The 17,686-nt window shown below is 39.6% G+C and overlaps 1 protein-coding gene across 1 annotated transcript; it reads right to left on the bottom strand.

The window, feature by feature from the left end:
* Positions 1-404: 404 nt before the first annotated feature.
* Positions 405-17,017, bottom strand: LOC101164228 (collagen alpha-1(I) chain-like). The gene is made up of 8 exons (XM_023955445.1): positions 16,948-17,017; positions 16,665-16,791; positions 11,046-12,782; positions 10,569-10,634; positions 8,999-9,380; positions 1,274-2,799; positions 1,008-1,064; positions 405-852 (listed from the first exon to the last, which is right to left on the bottom strand). Exons 2-8 carry the CDS (start codon positions 16,774-16,776, stop codon positions 470-472), a joined length of 4,263 nt encoding a protein of 1,420 aa, XP_023811213.1. The 5' UTR covers positions 16,777-16,791; positions 16,948-17,017; the 3' UTR covers positions 405-469.
* Between the last annotated feature and the right edge of the window lie 669 nt (positions 17,018-17,686).

The following is a 17,686-nucleotide window of genomic DNA, read 5'->3' as shown; positions in this document are numbered from 1 at the left end:
TCTAAGACATCTTCAGACTGTGCATATGCAGGAGTTTTTAATGTGAAAGTCACAGCAACCTATACTAAATTGACATTATCAAAAGCACACATGTGAAAACACAGAAAGGAAAAAGTAGGTTTTATGTGTTTATTTTCTGAATTCAACAGCTTTTAAACCATTAATGCACATTTTCATGAGAAAGAAGACAGTGGTATTAAAGACTAAAAGCTGATATTTAACAAACATCACTTGGATGTTACAGACTTTCCATTCTTAAAATAAATATTTTTTTCTTTTAATGATTTATATTTAGTAGAATTAAGTGGCAAACACTTCAGACAGATATAACCTTATTTTAAATAAAGACGAAGATCAGAACCGCTTGTCTTTTACAGATGACAAAATAGATTGTAGAAAAAAACTTTAAAACTTAGATCAAATATATTACTTTTAAAGAAGTAACACAACAGTTAAGACGTTGTTTCTCCTATAGCTGACAAACAATGAATGCATCACTAAAGCAGTCATGCATCACCCTCCAGAGGCCGTTTCCAGTCAGCACAGTGCAGCCTGTGTGCTGGATGGAGTCACCTGGCTGTCCCTTTTCCCATTTGGTAAAGGTCAGAAGTTGATTGTTCATATCAACATGGAATTTCCCTTCTGCCGTTTTGTTGTTGACACTGATCCAGACGTCTTTGAAGGCGTCCCCAAACACCTCCATCAGTTTGCTGTTCTCCTCCTCATTCTGGGGCAGAGCCAGCTCCAGGCCTTGCTGGGAGCAGAACTCCACGGCTGTCTCAAAAGAACCGCTGTCCTTGTTGGACACATAGAATTTCTGACCAACGTTCCAGAGGAACTGGAAGGTATTAGCTGGAAAAAAAAGAGATGAAAATAATCAACTGATGTTTTCAAAGAAGACAGAAAAATATGGAAAAAACCAGATCTGTTGAACAGACTTGATTAAAGGAATAAATTGCAGCTTTTTCCGGTTCCAAATAAAGCTGTAATGTTGAACATTGCCTTACCTAGTATGTGCTGCTTTATCTTGATTACACTGTTCAGCAAAACGCTGATATCCGAGTCTAGATCAGAGACAAAAAAATGTAACATAAGACAATTTAAAAAAACATGTATTATAGAGCAATTGGTCTCATTATGGTTTCACGTGCCTTTCATCACATATGCGTGATTATAATATTTCTAAAGCCCCCTGCTCTGATCAGATTAACAACATCCCATATTTGGTCCCATTTCATATTTCTTAGTGGTAGGTACATCAAAAGATGATTACCTGTTTTACAGATTCCGGGTGTTCCAGGGGATCCAGCTGGACCTTGTTGTCCATGGGATCCAGGCTCACCAGGTGGCCCCTGTGGTCCAATTTCCCCATTTAAGCCCCGAGGTCCTTGATGTCCAGTTGCTCCAGGAGGTCCAATTGGTCCTGGAATTCCAATTGGTCCAGTTACTCCACGTCGAGTTCGTAGAAGTGAAGGTAATGGTGAACATGGTGGACCTGGTGGACCCATTTCCCCCTTCTCACCCTTCTCTCCCTTTTTACCCCGTTTACCCTTTTCACCCTTTTCTCCCTTTTCTCCCTTATTTCCCTTGCAACCCTTTGGTCCAGGTGGTCCAGTGCTACCTTTGGGCCCCGGTGGTCCCATGTTGCCCTGATCGCCCTTATAACCCTTTGGCCCCTGATTTCCAGCTGGTCCAGGAGGTCCACATGGTCCAGGCGGTCCACATGGTCCTTGCGGTCCAATATCACCTTTCATTCCAGGTGATCCCTTATATCCAGTTGGTCCTGGAGGTCCACTTGGTCCTCTTTCCCCCTTTGCACCTTTTGATCCAGAAGGACCTGGAGGTCCACATGGTCCAGGGGGCCCCTGTATTCCAGGCGTACCTTTTGGTCCTGGACAACCCTTTTTACCTTTTAAGCCTTGTGGTCCTGGAGGTCCCAATGGTCCAGGAGGTCCTTGTGTTCCAGGTTCACCATTTTCTCCCTTTGATCCCTTTTCACCTTTTTCACCTTTATGTCCTTTTTCACCCTTTGGTCCCTGACTTCCAGGTGGTCCAGGTGGTCCTTGAGGTCCAGGGGGTCCCATGTAACCTTTTGATCCCTGTGGTCCTGGAGGTCCCATTTGACCCTTTGGCCCTTGTGGTCCCATGTAACCTTTTGATCCCTGTGGTCCTGGAGGTCCAGGTGGTCCAGCTGGTCCACTTGATCCTGGTGATCCTTTTGGTCCCATGTCACCTTTTGATCCCTGTGGTCCTGGAGGGCCAGGTGGTCCAGGTGGTCCATTTGATCCTGGCGATCCTTTTGGTCCCATTTCACCTTTCAAATTCTGTGGTCCTGGAGGTCCCATTGGTCCTTGAGGTCCAGGTTGTCCTTTTTGTCCATTGTCACCTTTTTGTCCAGGTTGACCTTTAGGTCCATGTGGTCCACAAGGTCCTTCAGGTCCAATTGGTCCACACGGCCCTTCAGGTCCAGGTGGTCCCTCAGGTCCCGTTTCACCCTTTGGCCCTTGTGGTCCCTCTTCACCTTCTGGTCCGCGTCGCCCCTTTTTTCCGTTTCGACCCCTTGGTCCCCGAGGGCCCCTTAGACCCTTTTCCCCTCCTAGACCCTGTTCTCCAGGTGATCCCGGTGATCCTTTAGGTCCAGTTTCACCCTTTTCGCCTTTTTGTCCATTTTTTCCAGGACGTCCAGGTGGTCCATGATGTCCAGGTGGTCCACATGGTCCAGGTGGTCCAGGTGGTCCCATTAGCACAGGTGGAAAATGGGGATCTGGGTTTGAATAAAGACAGAAGAGTAAAGTACAGCTGAAGCAGAGTGAAGAAAACCACTCAATCATTGCAACAGTTTAAAATAAATTAATATGGCAACAACCCAGCATCAGTTTCACCAAAGGCTTTGTCACAAATTAGTTGGATGTGGGTTTAAGATATTGGATCAAAATAAGCCATCAATAAAAATGGAATCCTTTTTATAACACTAACTCAGTCACAAGAGACTCTTCATTTGGAGGTTTCTTCACATGTGCTGTAATGCTCACTCTTAAAGTTGGTCCTTCCTGCCCCCAGCTGATACCATTACTTTCTGAATAATCTTTGAAAAGGATTCTCTACAGTTTCTAGTTTAACTAAGTTATCATAAAGTGACCTGGGGCCTCATTTAAAAATGTTGCGTACACACAAAAGAAGGCGTACGTCACTCTCTACGCAATAATTGAGATTTATAAAAAGCAAACTTGACGGGAAAATGTGCGGTCCTTCACGCAAGCTCTGACCCAGGCGTACGCACAAAAACGGGTGAAATGAGAAGCGGCGACACCGTCGGCAGACGGAAGAAAAACACGTGAAAGTGAAAATGACAATACTGCCTATCAGAAATTACATGAAGACTTCACAAAGCAAGTCTTACAATTAACAGCCTACACGAACACCCGTTTGATCGATCAGCAGTGAGACAAACAAAAAAAATCAAACGAAAATTACAACAGAAATTGAAATGAACACTTATTTGCAGAAAGAAAAGTGAAATATGTTCTGCAATATTGGCATGTTGTGCAATTCATCCTCATAAATAATATAGTTAACAGAACGAAATAATGTACAAAACTGATATTGTCGTTAATGTGTTCATCTGGCGGAGCAGATATAGGTGCAATTAGACAGACAGACAGACGTATTAATTGTCCAATGGGGAAAGTTGTTTTCATAGTAAAACATTTCTTCAGAAGCTACGGAATTATGGTATTCATGCATATGCCTTTAGTTTGTTTTATTTTTGATAAAACAATGTATGGCGTATGTCTCATTCAGAAAGCAACAAGAAATTACATTTGCGCTGATCAATTTCCCATTTCCACGTTGATTATTACCGACATCTGTAGCTTGTCAGATGTAATTAAATGGATGGAAATAAAATGCCCCATCTGCCCCATCACAATGACGCACAATGGGTGGCTGATCTTGCGCTCTTAGAAGATGTGGCAAATGGAAGAATTCGGAGTGAACGCATCTTTAGACAGCAAGAAGACGCGTGCTGGCAAACGAGGACAGGTGGCTTATGAGCCGGTTCCGGCTTTCTCGAGCCGCCCTGTTGGACCTCTGCGGGCTTTTGGGGGTGTGTCACCCGGTTCATCTGGCACGTCGGTGCCCCCCCTGCGCCCCAGTCACCACTCCACTTAAGGGATTCCCCAATTATTTTATGTTTTTTTTTTTTTTTTTTTTTTTTTTAAACTTGTCCTGTCCAACAGGACTGGGGCTGTGGGCGTCCCTCTCTGGTGGGGCCCAATTATTGCCGCCAGTCTCTCATCAAGAGGGGTCAGCTCCGGAAACCCCCCCCCCCCCCCCCCCCCCCCGTGGCAGACACACTCTGGCGATGCAGCGCCAGACGTTTTTTTGCCTCGACTTTGATGTCCGACCATTTCTTTTTTATTTCGGCCACGGTCCAAGGTTGTGAGGCTACAGCATTTAAGGCGTCTGCCACCGTTTGCCACTCACGTGCCTTTTTGGCATTAGTAATGCCCACACTGTGCCCTCCAAACAACACTTTTCTCCTCTTTTCCACCTCGCCAACGATAACTTCTACTTCACATTGAGTGAAGTTACGTTTTTTTTTATTTTCTCTCCGTGTTTGGCATGGTTTCGCAATCAATGAATATTCATTTGTGGGCGTTTCACGGACTATTTATGGGCAACTATGGGCGTGTCATGAAGCCGCAAAAGCTGCGCTGCATTTAGAATCGGTTGTGATTTATTAAGGGAAAGATGCGTAGGATGTGCGTGCGCACGGTTTTAATAATCCGAATATTTCTGTGCGTACGCACGTCCTATGTTTCATCCGTGCGCCACTTCTGACGCAAATCCTACGCAAAGTTTTATAAATGAGGCCCCAGAACTTTTGTGAGGTGGGTCAAATGGTCTTTTAACTGAAATTGTCTATCCTGAACCTGCAGTTGGTTTTTCAATCTCAAGTAGCAAGCAAACTTCTTCTTCTTCCAACAAATAGAGAATGAAAACTTGAAAAATCTTACCAAAATATATTAGTTATAATTAAAATCAACAAATCAAAGCAAACAGAAATAGTCAGACATCCACATTTTTGGAAAAACTTTTTTAAACAGCAACATCTATTGGTTATAGTCAGATTCAGTGTTTGACTGTACGTTGATCTTTTTAGTTGCTGCAGAAGATTTATGTATACTAAATTCTGCTTGCACAGCAAGTTTGACATGTAGATATAAAAATGGAATTTAAAGTCCCCTATATTTTAAATACTTTAAATGGGGTAAAATTCTTTGAGATGGCAGACATTTGGTAGAGTTTTTAACTGCTCTTTAACTTCAAGGAAACTCCAAAGACTCTTTAGTTGGTAGTTAAAAAACTCTGTTATGAAATTTGTTTTGGATGGGTTTTTTTTACACAAACAGAAGCAGGAAAAACAACCAAAACGTAAATAGAAACTGTACAGTTAAGTCTATGAATTCTAAAATTTCCAAATCCAAAAATTTTCATTTTGTAGAATTTGTTAATATTTTAACCCAGTAGCTGTGTATAGATGGACAGAGGAATTAGAACATCACTTTTTGATTTTTTGACACTTTTCAACAGGCAGTAGATTTTTTTAAATTTAGTTTTTAGTTTTATTTGCAAGATATATTTGTCAGAATGTCAGAAGAAAGGACAATAAACCTTACCATATTCATGTGAATAATGTGCATAGTCTTTTGAGGAGCGCTGATCCAATCCTTTGGAGCCATGCTGATCCTTTTTGTTTGGATCTGTTGCCGTGGAAGCTCCAGCAAGGTTGTAGACACTTGGAATCAACAAGCTGAAGATGCTGAGCAGAAGACGCTTCCCGATCATCTAAAGGCAGAGATGGAATCCAGATATTTAAAAAAAAAATGATGACACAATTCCTATAACTGTGTAACCCATTTAGGTTAAAAGCAACATAACCAAGCAGGGCTTTACTATAACAAGTCAATTTAAAGCTAATGAAAGTTACACAATTACACATTTATCCACCTATTATTGATTTGACCTTGAAACCTTTTTGAAAAGAAATGAGTGAAATTGTTTAGATTGCGTTAGAAAAATCCTATTCTTGAAGTTGTTTTAAACTTCTTTATCAAAAGCCATAATTACCTTAGAAATGCTGTTTTTGCCACTGGTTTCAAACACAAGTGAAGTTGAAAACTTGACAATACTTATTTATACAGACTTCTGGTCTGACTCAGGAAAAAAAAGAAAAGTTAGTCAGCGGAGTAGTCAGCAAAAAATCCATGTTGATTAATTCATTTCCACATTTCAACTGTGCTTTTTTCTGCAACTTCACCAACATCCATGGATACAAGATGATCTTTTTTATGTTTTATCTCTAAAACATGCTTAGCTGTATTAAAACTGAACACACTGATGCATTAAAAGATTGCTAATCAGTTCCAATGACTTTTCTGTCAAAATCTCTATCAGTGACAGCTCAACTGTCACACAATATGTGCTTCAGAATGCCAGGAACTTTCTGTGCTTGATACTGTTTAGCACTGCTCACACGATGAACCACTGTTGTCATGGTGGTCTGACATATACCAACATGCAAGCGGCGGCAGATCAGTTGGTAGAAAACAAAAGGAGTTCATATAAATTAGTTCAATATAAGTATAAGTTCTTTTCGCCAGGACTTCAGATTCCTCCCACAGTCTTAAATCATACTTCAGGTTATTTGGTTATTCTATATTATCCCTTTGGGCTTAGTTTGTGTGGTCGCCTGTTTCTGTGTTGTTGCCATCCGATGGATTGAAGTTTGTGCAACAAAATTGAGTCAAAAATATGTTCCTTCAGGCTTTAATGTTTGCTACTGATCATGTGAAAAGTTGAAAACCATCTTTCATTATAACAGAACCCAAAAAAGAGACCCAGATATTTAAAAGTGGTGTCAAGTTTATTTAGTATTACACAATTTAGGGCCCCTGGTCAAAATCAGGATTGCTTGGGATGACACGGTGGTTGGAACCAAAAATCTTCAATTTGGACTCATTAGACCAAAGCACAGATTTCCACGAGACTAATGTCAATTCCTTGTGTTCTTTAGCCCAAACAAGTCTCTTCTGCTTGTTGCCTTTCTTTAGCAGTGGTTTTCTAGCAGATATTCTACCATGAAGGCCTGATTCACACAGTCTCCTTTTAACAGTTGTTGTAGAGATGTGTCTGCTGCTAGAACTCTGTGTGCCATTGACCTGCTCTCCAATCTGAGCTGCTGTTAACCTGTTAACCAGGGCACACATGTGAAGTGAAAAACATTTCAGCTGACTACCTTTAGAAGCTCATCAAGAGAATGTCAAGAGTGTGCAAAGCAGTAATCAAATCAAAAGGTGGCAACTATGAAGAACCTACAATATGACATATGTATTTATTCCATATGTGTTAATTTACAGGTTTATGCCTTCAGTGTGACTCTACAATTTTCATAGTCATGAAAAGTAAAGAAAACTCTTTGAATGAGAAGGTGTGTCCAAACTTTTGGTCTGTACTGTAAATATATGTATAGAGAAAAAGATGAAAGGATTTTTAATGTTTGTAATGTAATGATGAGTATTTTAAAAAGTAAAACTAGACTAAAACATCAGACAGAGGAATTTTACAAGTCAGCAAAAAACCTTGAAGTCATAAAAAACTGAAATGACTTTTTTTTTTTACTTTAAAAAACTAACGTTATAATAAAACTATCATTCAAAAAAAGACAGTGGGCTTTTGACAAGTACAAAAAGTAAATGACTGACCAATCACTCAAGTTATCATCATGTTTTTGTGTTTTAAAGTATCAGGCCAATATATAACTTAAAGTTATTTAGTGTGAATTATTTTTAACACTTAAAAATAATTTAAACCTTCTTGCTAACAAGGTATCAACCCCTTGATGCCTGAATTTATTTCCAGCTATGAGAAAAACAATTCACTTATCTTTTTACTTTATGTATATGCTATAAATTAAGGTAATTTTGAAGCAAAAGTCTTTTGCTCAGAAAATTGGAGATCCCTTCACTACTGTCCTGTCATACTTTATTAATTTAGCTTCTTCTTCAATACTCTTTGTAGGACCTGCACACAGTGGATAGTGCTCTCATTTCACAGTGAGAATGCCCTGGTTGAAATCCCAGCTGGGAATTTCCTGTGGAGTTTCCATGTTCTCCTCGTGCATGTGTGGGTTTTCTCTGCTTTCCTCCTAAAGTCCAAATAATTACTTCATAGGTTGATTGGTATCTCAATTGCTCCAGCAACCCTCCGAAAGGGATTCAACGTGTTCTGATGATGGATGAATGGACAAACTTCAGACTGTTATCATAAGGGGACAGTTTGGTCTGCTGTACACAACACACTGTCTTGGGTCATTAAGTCATGTCACTCATCCTCTAACTTTTATGCGCATTTTACTATTATATTAAAAAAAACATCATATGCACCAAAGCTGAAGCTCTTCTTGTGGAACTACTGTGGATAGTACAATGTCAGTAACTGATATAATCAAATACACACATGTTGGACCAGAGGTGAAAAATACAATTCATTTCCTAAAGTAGATGGATGTTGTTGAATCAACACACTCTTCAAACATAAATAATTGTGTAATTTTGTATCAAATGTAAACAGCTTACAAGTATTTATTTGTTTAAAACTTTTCCCAAAGAAAAGAGAAGCATTAACATTTATTTTTAACTTTGTAAAATATAAATTCAGGTTTAAAAAAGTGAAACCAAATGTAAAAAGGGATGGTTGGTCTTTATTTTATTGGAGCAGAGTATCCGCACCAAGCACTTACTTTATTCATTTTTATTTATTTATTGAGAAATATGTACACATAATGTTAATTAAATCAACACATATTTAAGTTCTTAACAGAAACTCAGATTTCAAAAAAAGAAAAATAGAGAACAAGTCTAAAAAATGTATTTAAAGAAGTAGGAAACATTTAGTTTCACGAGACATTAAGGAAAAACTTGGACAAAAATGTCACTATAGCTGACAAACAATGAACGTGTTGTAGTGGCAGTCATGCATCACCCTCCAGAAGCCGTTTCCAGTCAGCACAGTGCAGCCTGTGTGCTGGATGGAGTCACCTGGCTGTCCCTTTTCCCATTTAGTGAAAGTCAGAGGTTGATTTTTTACGTCAACCTGAAATGTCCCATCTGCCGTTTTGTTTTTGACACTGATCCAGACGTCTTTGAAGGCGTCCCCAAACACCTCCATCAGTTTGTTGTTCTCCTCTTCATTCTGGGGCAGAGCCAGCTCCAGGCCTTGCTGGGAGCAGAACTCCACGGCTGTCTCAAAAGAACCGCTGTCCTTGTTGGACACAAAGAATTTCTGACCAACGTTCCAGAGGAACTGGAAGGTATTAGCTGGAAAAAAAAGAGATAATGATAAACTCTTGGCTACAAAGAAAAAAACAACATGAGTTTTCATGGAAGCAAATGTCAGAAAATAAACTACAGTACTGTGAGTTTGAATTTTACAAAGAGAAATGTTGAAATTAAAACAACTAACACAACTTGGTGGCTTTATTTAAATGCAACCTATGCAATAATCCACATTTAAACATGTTAAACAACAAGACCAGAAATTTATCAATAAGAATATAACCAAACTATGGACATTTTAGCTTGATTTTAATGGACTAGAGGAAAGCACATGAAAGCTAAGAGGCTTTAAAAACGAAAATCAACAAATACAGCTGTCCTACAGAAATGACAAAAAACGTGCAATAATGGGAACGTGATTATCCTGCATGTTTACGTGGTAATATGCTTAAACTTACAAGTAATTGTTGGCTAACATTTCACACTTCTGCAACCATTGTAGTAGTGAAGGATAGGCCTCAAAGGGCAAACATGCTGCTGTTTTTTCTTACACAGATCAATGGGTTTCTAAAATAGCTGACAGTTCAGTACCATGTATAGTTGAACCATACAACTTTCTATCTTTACAGTTGCAAGAAAAAAGTATTTTAACACATTCGAATTACTTAGATTTCTGCATGAATTCATGAAAAAACATGTTTTGATGTTTATCTAAGTCAGAAAAATAGAAACTGTCTGTATACTTAAGGACCCACTCCAGTGAAAATCATGATTTTTTTGTTTTTTAACCTCTTCTTATGGCATTTTTCTGACAATGGAGGACAATTAAGCTTAAAATAGCATTTCTGAGTATTTCTTTATTCAAAAATGTTGTGAATCAGGAGCAGAGAAAAAAATGCCATTTCAAAAAGGTTATTTGTGACATTAAAAATACCCCTGTTGGGCCACAAGCTTCTTGCTCTGAGCTCTCAGCAAAAGGGGTGGGGGTTGCTTTGTCCAAACAGTCCCGCCCACAACTCAGAGGAGAATTTCTAATGAACTGCTGCCTCTGCTGAATCTATGCCCTAGAAAATAACACAGTTTTGTTCTTTTTAATAGAAACGGCATAATCATAATGAAAAGACCACCGGGAACACTTTCACAATTGTTCAAAAGATAATTAGAGTGGAACTTTGAAAGTTCATTCTAGTCTTTACCAAGAGTACAATTCCTTGTTTCTCGTAATCTTACCTAATATGTACTGTTTTATCTTGATGATGCTGTCCTGCAGGTCACTGATGTTCAAACATCCGCACTCTAGGTCAAATGGAAAGAATTTAGTTAACACATGGCAAACAGAGAATAGTTATCAAGCTCTTGAAATATCACAGTCAGCCAATTTTAGATGTTAACTGTTGCTTTTATTTAATTTGCTAATAGTTAAAGAGTATTTACACACAGTCTGTAAAGATTATAACTTGGACACAAAAAAGCTGGGTGGTTGGTATATTCATTTACCTTGTTGACAATCTCACTGGCTTGTGTTAAAGTTTTACAGTAAAACATTTTTTGTTATTTCCAATTCTATTTATTATTTTCAGTTATTTTAAGGACATGAAACACCACTTAAAACAAGAACTTGAATACTGCAACACAGTAACTGTATGACATCAAATAATTAGTTTATGGTTTATATTTAACATTTGTTAAGGAGAAATAGGATGTCACCTGTTTCGCAAACTCCTGGTGTTCCTCGTGGTCCGGTTAATCCTTGTGGTCCCTGCTGTCCATGTAAACCAGGTTCTCCAGGGGGTCCCTTAGGTCCCCATGGTCCCTGTAACCCCTGTGGTCCAATGTCCCCCTTTAACCCCTGTGGTCCCATTTCACCCTTCAACCCCTGTGGTCCAAGATCTCCACTTGGTCCTCTTAGTCCAATAGGTCCTGTTAGTCTTGATGGTCCACGTGGCCCTGGTGGCCCAAAATATCCAATTATTGAACGTGGGCTTCTTGAGTTTGGAGGTGCTGGTGGCCCTGGTGGCCCTGGTGGCCCCGGTGGCCCTGGTGGTCCCGGTTCTGCTGCTGAACCCTTAACCCCCATAGGACCCAAATCACCCTTTGTTCCCTTTTCTCCTATTTCACCCTTTTGTCCTTTGGCTCCTTTATCACCCTTTAGTCCCTGTAGCCCCATGTCCCCCGTTGGCCCCGGTGGCCCCAAATCACCCTTTAATCCTGGATTCCCAGGTGTTCCAGTAGGTCCCTGTGATCCCTCATTGCCCTTGGGACCCTGTGGTCCTGTATCACCTTTTTGCCCTTGTTGTCCCACATCACCTTTTGGCCCCTGTGGTCCTAAGTCCCCCTTTTGTCCTGGATTTCCTGGTGTTCCACTAGGTCCCTGTAATCCCTCATTGCCTTTTGGCCCAGGTGGTCCAATTTCCCCCTTTGGTCCCGTGGATCCCATATTTCCCTTTAACCCCTGTGGTCCCATATCACCCTTTAGCCCATTTGGTCCCATTTCTCCCTTTGCTCCCATTGCTCCTGTATTACCCTGTGGCCCCTGTGGTCCCATTGCACCCACTGCCCCTTTTGTACCCTTTTCTCCCTGTCCCCCTGGTGGTCCAGGTGGTCCCTGTGTTCCCATTACACCCATTTCTCCTTTTGTACCCTTTTCTCCCTTTTGACCTCCTGGTGACCCAGGCGGTCCAGCTGGTCCCTGTGGTCCCACATCACCCTTTGGCCCCAGTGGTCCTATTGCACCCTTGAGTCCCTGTTGTCCCATATCACCCTTTAAACCTTGTGATCCCTCGTGACCTTTTGGCCCTTGTGGTCCTAAATCACCTGTTGGCCCCTGTGGTCCCATATCACCTTTTGCTCCTGGTGTCCCAGAAAGTCCAGGCAGTCCCTTTAATCCCTTTTCACCCATTTCACCCTTTGGCCCTTGCTGTCCCTTTGCACCTTTTGCTCCCTTTGGTCCAATGTCTCCCTTTGGCCCCTGAGCTCCTTTATTCTCAGATGGTCCAGGTGGTCCCTGTGGCCCAGTTTCACCCTTTGGTCCCTGTGGTCCTGTTTGACCTTTAAGCCCTTTTGGTCCCATTTCACCCTTTGACCCCTTTGATCCCATTTGACCTTTTTGCCCCTGTGGTCCAATGTCACCCTTTGCTCCTTTCAAACCCATTTTACCCTTTGGCCCTTGTGCACCAATTTCTCCCTGTGGTCCCTGTGGTCCTGGAGTTCCACACATCCCAGGTATTCCATTTGACCCCTTTGGCCCCATATAACCCCTTGGTCCTTCTGATCCTTTGATTCCAGGCTGGCCTATTGGTCCTTGATGTCCTCTTTCACCTTTTGGCCCAGGTGGTCCTTGACGTCCAGGTTGTCCACGTGGTCCAGGTGGTCCACATGGTCCAGGTGGCCCAGGTAATCCAGATGGTCCACTTTCTTCAGGAAGTACAGGTGACCGGGAATAGTCTGCATGTAATACAACAAACGGAAACATTAAAGTTTACCTTTTGAAAAGATCAACTTTAAATACCCATGTAGCACTACTGCCCTCACTCTTTCTTTTCCCTTTTGATTTAACAATTCATTGACAAAGATTTTTACATTGTGTTTATTTATCTTGGTTATATTGGTTATATTGGTTGTCTTTATTAGCAATATTCCATCGAAATGTATTCATCTTAATTTTTAGCATATTGATATTTTTATTTGCTCTGTCTTTTTTGCGCAGGACCAGAAATACCAATTTAGTGTCACCCTTATGTGAAATTAAAAAAAGGATCTTTTAAAAATAAATGTCATTAACTACTCAAAGGGAAGTTTATTTGATCACCAGTCACCCAAACAAAGGGGTTTACTTCTGGCTCCAACTAAATAAAGCAAATTCAGTTGCCAATTTTTTGGCGATACAGACGTTTGGAACCAAATTACGTCAGTAAGCAATGATTGGTCCGACTAAGTCTAGGTCAACATTTCTATAGCAACCCCTCTTACCAATCAGGAGTGAGCTTGTTGAAAGGCCTCATCCCTACCATTGAAAGCAGGCTCAGGAGAATCTCTCAATCAAATGTTTCGAATACAGTGATCCCTTGCTATAACGCGGTTTACTTTTCACGGTTTCGCTACTTCACGGATTTGCATCGTACATTGTGTTCTGCATTCTGATTGGCTAAAAAGTCACTCCGCTTCTTTTCTACCTGCGCGTCAATAACGTTGCAGTTTAATATGTACACGTACGTAAAACAGCTTGCCAAATTTAAATTACATACGTGCAAATTCTCTAGCAATTTAGAGTTTCTCTAAAACCCATAGAAAAAAGAGCGACAACAACTGCCTATCACCATGTTCTTCTCCTGAACAAACACACCTGCCCCGCGGGCTTCAATAGAAGAAAACACTGCAGAGTGGAGTCAGGATGCAGCGGCTCAGTCTGTAGAGCAGTGAAATACACCTGAGTCACTATTTGTCCGACTGTACTTTGTATTTTTTTCATAATCATTTTAAATTTTCCCCCGTTTAATCCAATACTCGGGTCGTGGTGGGCGGGGCTTATCTCCGCGATTTTGAAGCCTTCTGTTCACATTGATAATTCAAATTGTTATTTGACAATTCAGTACAGAAGTTCTTTGTTGAAAAAAAGTTTCTAAAGTACTTTTATTTGTGAAACAAATGCTTGAGCCTGTAAAATGGTTTGTTCTTTCTTTTCAATGCATAATAGAGTTTTTAATTGTATAATAATTGTAAAATAAAATAGAAGTTTCTACTTCACGGATTTTGCCTATCACGGGTTCTTTTTGGAATGTAACCCCCGCGAAAAACAAGGGTTTACTGTATATGACATAAGAACACCTACTGTTATTGACCCATGTGATTACTCAGTTTATAATTTGAATAACTTGAAATAAGATTAAAAAAACTGCAGAAAAAAGTTGAGTAATAATTGTTATTCTAACATATGACTGAGTAATAGCTGTTTTTTTCTCTATAGAAGTCTATAAGACCTCGACTTCTTGGAGCCAGCAGGTACTTCTTATTTAGAATTATAGGGGGAAGGAGTCACTCAGTCCAATTCTCATATATAGTCAATGTCAAAGACCTGAAATTGGATGGTATTATCAACTTAGCCTACATGGTTTCGGGTCATTAAGAGTCCTTTGTCCTCAGCTGGGCGTTGGGGAGCCAGTAACTCCCTCCCCAAACTGGTCATCTCTTTCAGCTTTCCACTTCAGATGGAAGTGGTTTGGTTTGTTTAGGTTTCAAAACACTGCCGTAGATGGATGGAAGAATAAACCTGAGACCACCATTCTTATTAAGAGAAGGTTTATCCTCACTCAAACCATCCTTTCTCTCTGGCTAGAATTCGGACTTCACTGTCCTCGAACGAGTGGTTTGTGGCCTTCAGGTGGAAGTGCACTGCAGACTCAGGTCCACTTGGGTTGGCTCTGCGATGTTGGTAAAGCCGCTACACCTCAAGCGGCTTTACCCCATTAGCGCATATATACCTGGCTCTTCGACCAGCTAATTCAGAATTGACAAAACCTCTTGGATAGGAGGTGAAACGTCTTCTAACTTTAAAAACCAAGTCCAGATGACATCCCCTAAACCTACTACAATGGAACCAACCTGGATGAATGAGAGTCTTCATAGACTTATTAATTTATTGTAATCATGTTTGTTTGTATCAAAATTTCCCGCCTTCATCAGAGGTCAAGAACCAACACAGAAACTTAAACCAACCTGAAAGTGGCCGTTTTATCAAAGTAAACAAAAGTACTGAAAACTAATTAAAGTTTTGACTCCATCTTTTTCTTTCTTTTGCTTGTAAAGCCACATAGACATACAAAGTCTAACATTGTGTGATAAATGTTTTTTGAGAAATAGGTGTCAACACTCATAAATTTATGGACAAATGACCCTATGATGAATGCCATTTACCCAGGTAGAAACCAATGACGATCCTTCAAAATAAACAATCAACATCAGATTTAAAGAAAATAAAATGATAGGTTTCTACTTTTTCTTGTGGCTGCATTTATTTACTTTGAAAATAAGCACTTTGCTGCCTTTCCTAAGACCTGTCCCACTCAGCCTCGTGCTAAGTTTCAGGCAGTGGTTGTATTGCTAATCAATCGATGAATAAGGAAGGTTTTTGTTTACCTTTTATCCAATTGTAAAATACATCTTTAGATTTGGTCATATGTCATGTTTTTGATGAAATTTGCATATTATAAGAGAGATCTTCAGTCTGCAAACTCTAGAAGAGAGCAGTGTACTTGTTTATCTCAGAGGAAAGAGGATAGAGAAGAGGGTTCTCAGGGAGCTTACACGTGTCGGTAAGATTCCCCCTGGCTTATTAAATTCGTTGATTTTGTTATATTTTTGTTTTCTTCTTTTTTCCTAGTCTCTTGTCCTTGCAAAAGTAAGCAGATGAAGGACTTAGGAGATTATAAAAAAGTGTTTAGACATTCAGACTAGCGGATACACAAGCTATTTACTTAGATAACTTTCTTATGACCTTGAACAATGTCTGCAGTCCTGGTGAAAAGTCAAAATTATTTACAAAAAAGATTTTGCAAGTAACTTAATGTCATTGGATAAGTGCAATTTATCTGCAAAATTTCTGATTTTCTCTTCTCACTAGTTGATCTGCTTTATTTGAGAAAAACCTCAAATTTGAGCAAATAAAATACCTTTTTTAAAGTTAACTCTTACCTCAAAACGTCAGACTATTTTGCAATGGTGGTTTTGATTAAAGTTGAATGTTAGGGAATATTTGTAATTGGGTAGATGAGGCTCTTTGCTTTTGTGGTCAACCAAAGCAGCTGATCATTCAGATTGTTTAAGGCTGATCTTGTTTTGTTTTTTTAAAGAAGACGTTTTGCTGCAAAATCACATTATTTTACTTTTGTCAAATAGTAGAACTTAGTAAAAGAGAAGTCAAGCTAAATTTACTTTATTAATTCTATAAAAACAAGAGAAAGGAATATATTAGGGTATGCATTGTAGCTTTAACTGTTCTGGTAATGACAGTGGAATGTGTCCGCAGAACGCGAGCTCCACCTTTACCCTGCTGTTTTACACACACAATGTTCATAAAATGTAACCTCGTTACTCTATATGTTGCTAATTACCCAATAATTAATAAATAAAACAGTTAATTTAAGGTTACTTTATGTCATGCGGCTTTCTTGCTTCCCCCCCCCCGTTTTCTCAACATTAAAAAACACGTCCTTGAACAAAATTTCAGTGCTCTCAGCTAGTTTTCCATTTCTGATGTATTTATGGAATGAAAAAAATTTAAACCCTTGCATTTATCTATGTCAGAAAAAAAATTATGGAAATTAAACTTACCATATTTGTATGGTAGATATGGGTGTTTGGGTTGGTAATGAAAAGCCCATCCTTGGTTAAAGGAGTTTAGAACCATCAAGTAGAGGACACAGAGATGAAGGAAAATCATCATCTTCAATGCACAAACCTGAAATTAAGACAAAATTACAGTAAGGAGTATCAGAACAATGTTTTTGTAAACTGTTATTTTTACGTTTAATTTCCCCAGATGTATAGATTAAGAAATGCAATACTATTAATCTTGAAACCTTGAATAAAAATATGACAATAAAACAGAATTTACCTTAAAGGTTAGGCTTTGTCAAAGGTTGAAACACAGAAAGGACAGAAAAACCAGTTTATGTATATACATGTACATATATTAATATATGAATATGTATGAGGCCCAACCCACCGGAGAAAAAATCAGTAGTGCATCGTGAGCATTATTTCTCATGCAGTCAGAGGAAACATCCCGTTTAGATAAAGCCTTCCCATAACAAAGTTTTATCCAGATAGATATACTTAAACAACTGCACTGCACTCTACCCTCTGAAACATGTCTGGGTAAATGATTCTGGTTTGGCAAAATAAAGCTGTTCAACTGCTAAATCAGAAGCTAAAATAGACTGTCCATTCTATGCACGGCCATCCTAACGTGGTGAGGGGGGCTGAGCTTGAGTGATTCTAGGAGTTGCTAGGACAAATACCCCTAGTGGGGTCTCTCATGCCAGACAGGTTCAATTTAGTTCAACTTTATTTATATAAAGCAATGTTTCAAAAAATGGTAATTGCATAAGAACATGAAATCAGTCATAAAATTCAATAGGTAATTGCTGAACCAAACTAAACAGACTAAACTAAACTGGACATCCCTGGCCTTATACCAGAGGTGCTCATTATGTCGACAGATGTGGCCATCAAAAATAAATAAACAAAAAAATGAAAGCATGTTTTTTTTTTAAATCCGTCAGTGAATCATCATCATCCTCAGCGTGAAATACGTCACTTGATTGACATGCAGAACGACAAATTGAACATCC

This window comes from Oryzias latipes, chromosome 6 (assembly GCF_002234675.1).
Source record: "Oryzias latipes chromosome 6, ASM223467v1".
NCBI classification, from domain to species: domain Eukaryota; kingdom Metazoa; phylum Chordata; class Actinopteri; order Beloniformes; family Adrianichthyidae; genus Oryzias; species Oryzias latipes.
Note: the sequence above shows the minus strand (reverse complement) of the source record. Positions and strands in the feature narration are given on the sequence as shown.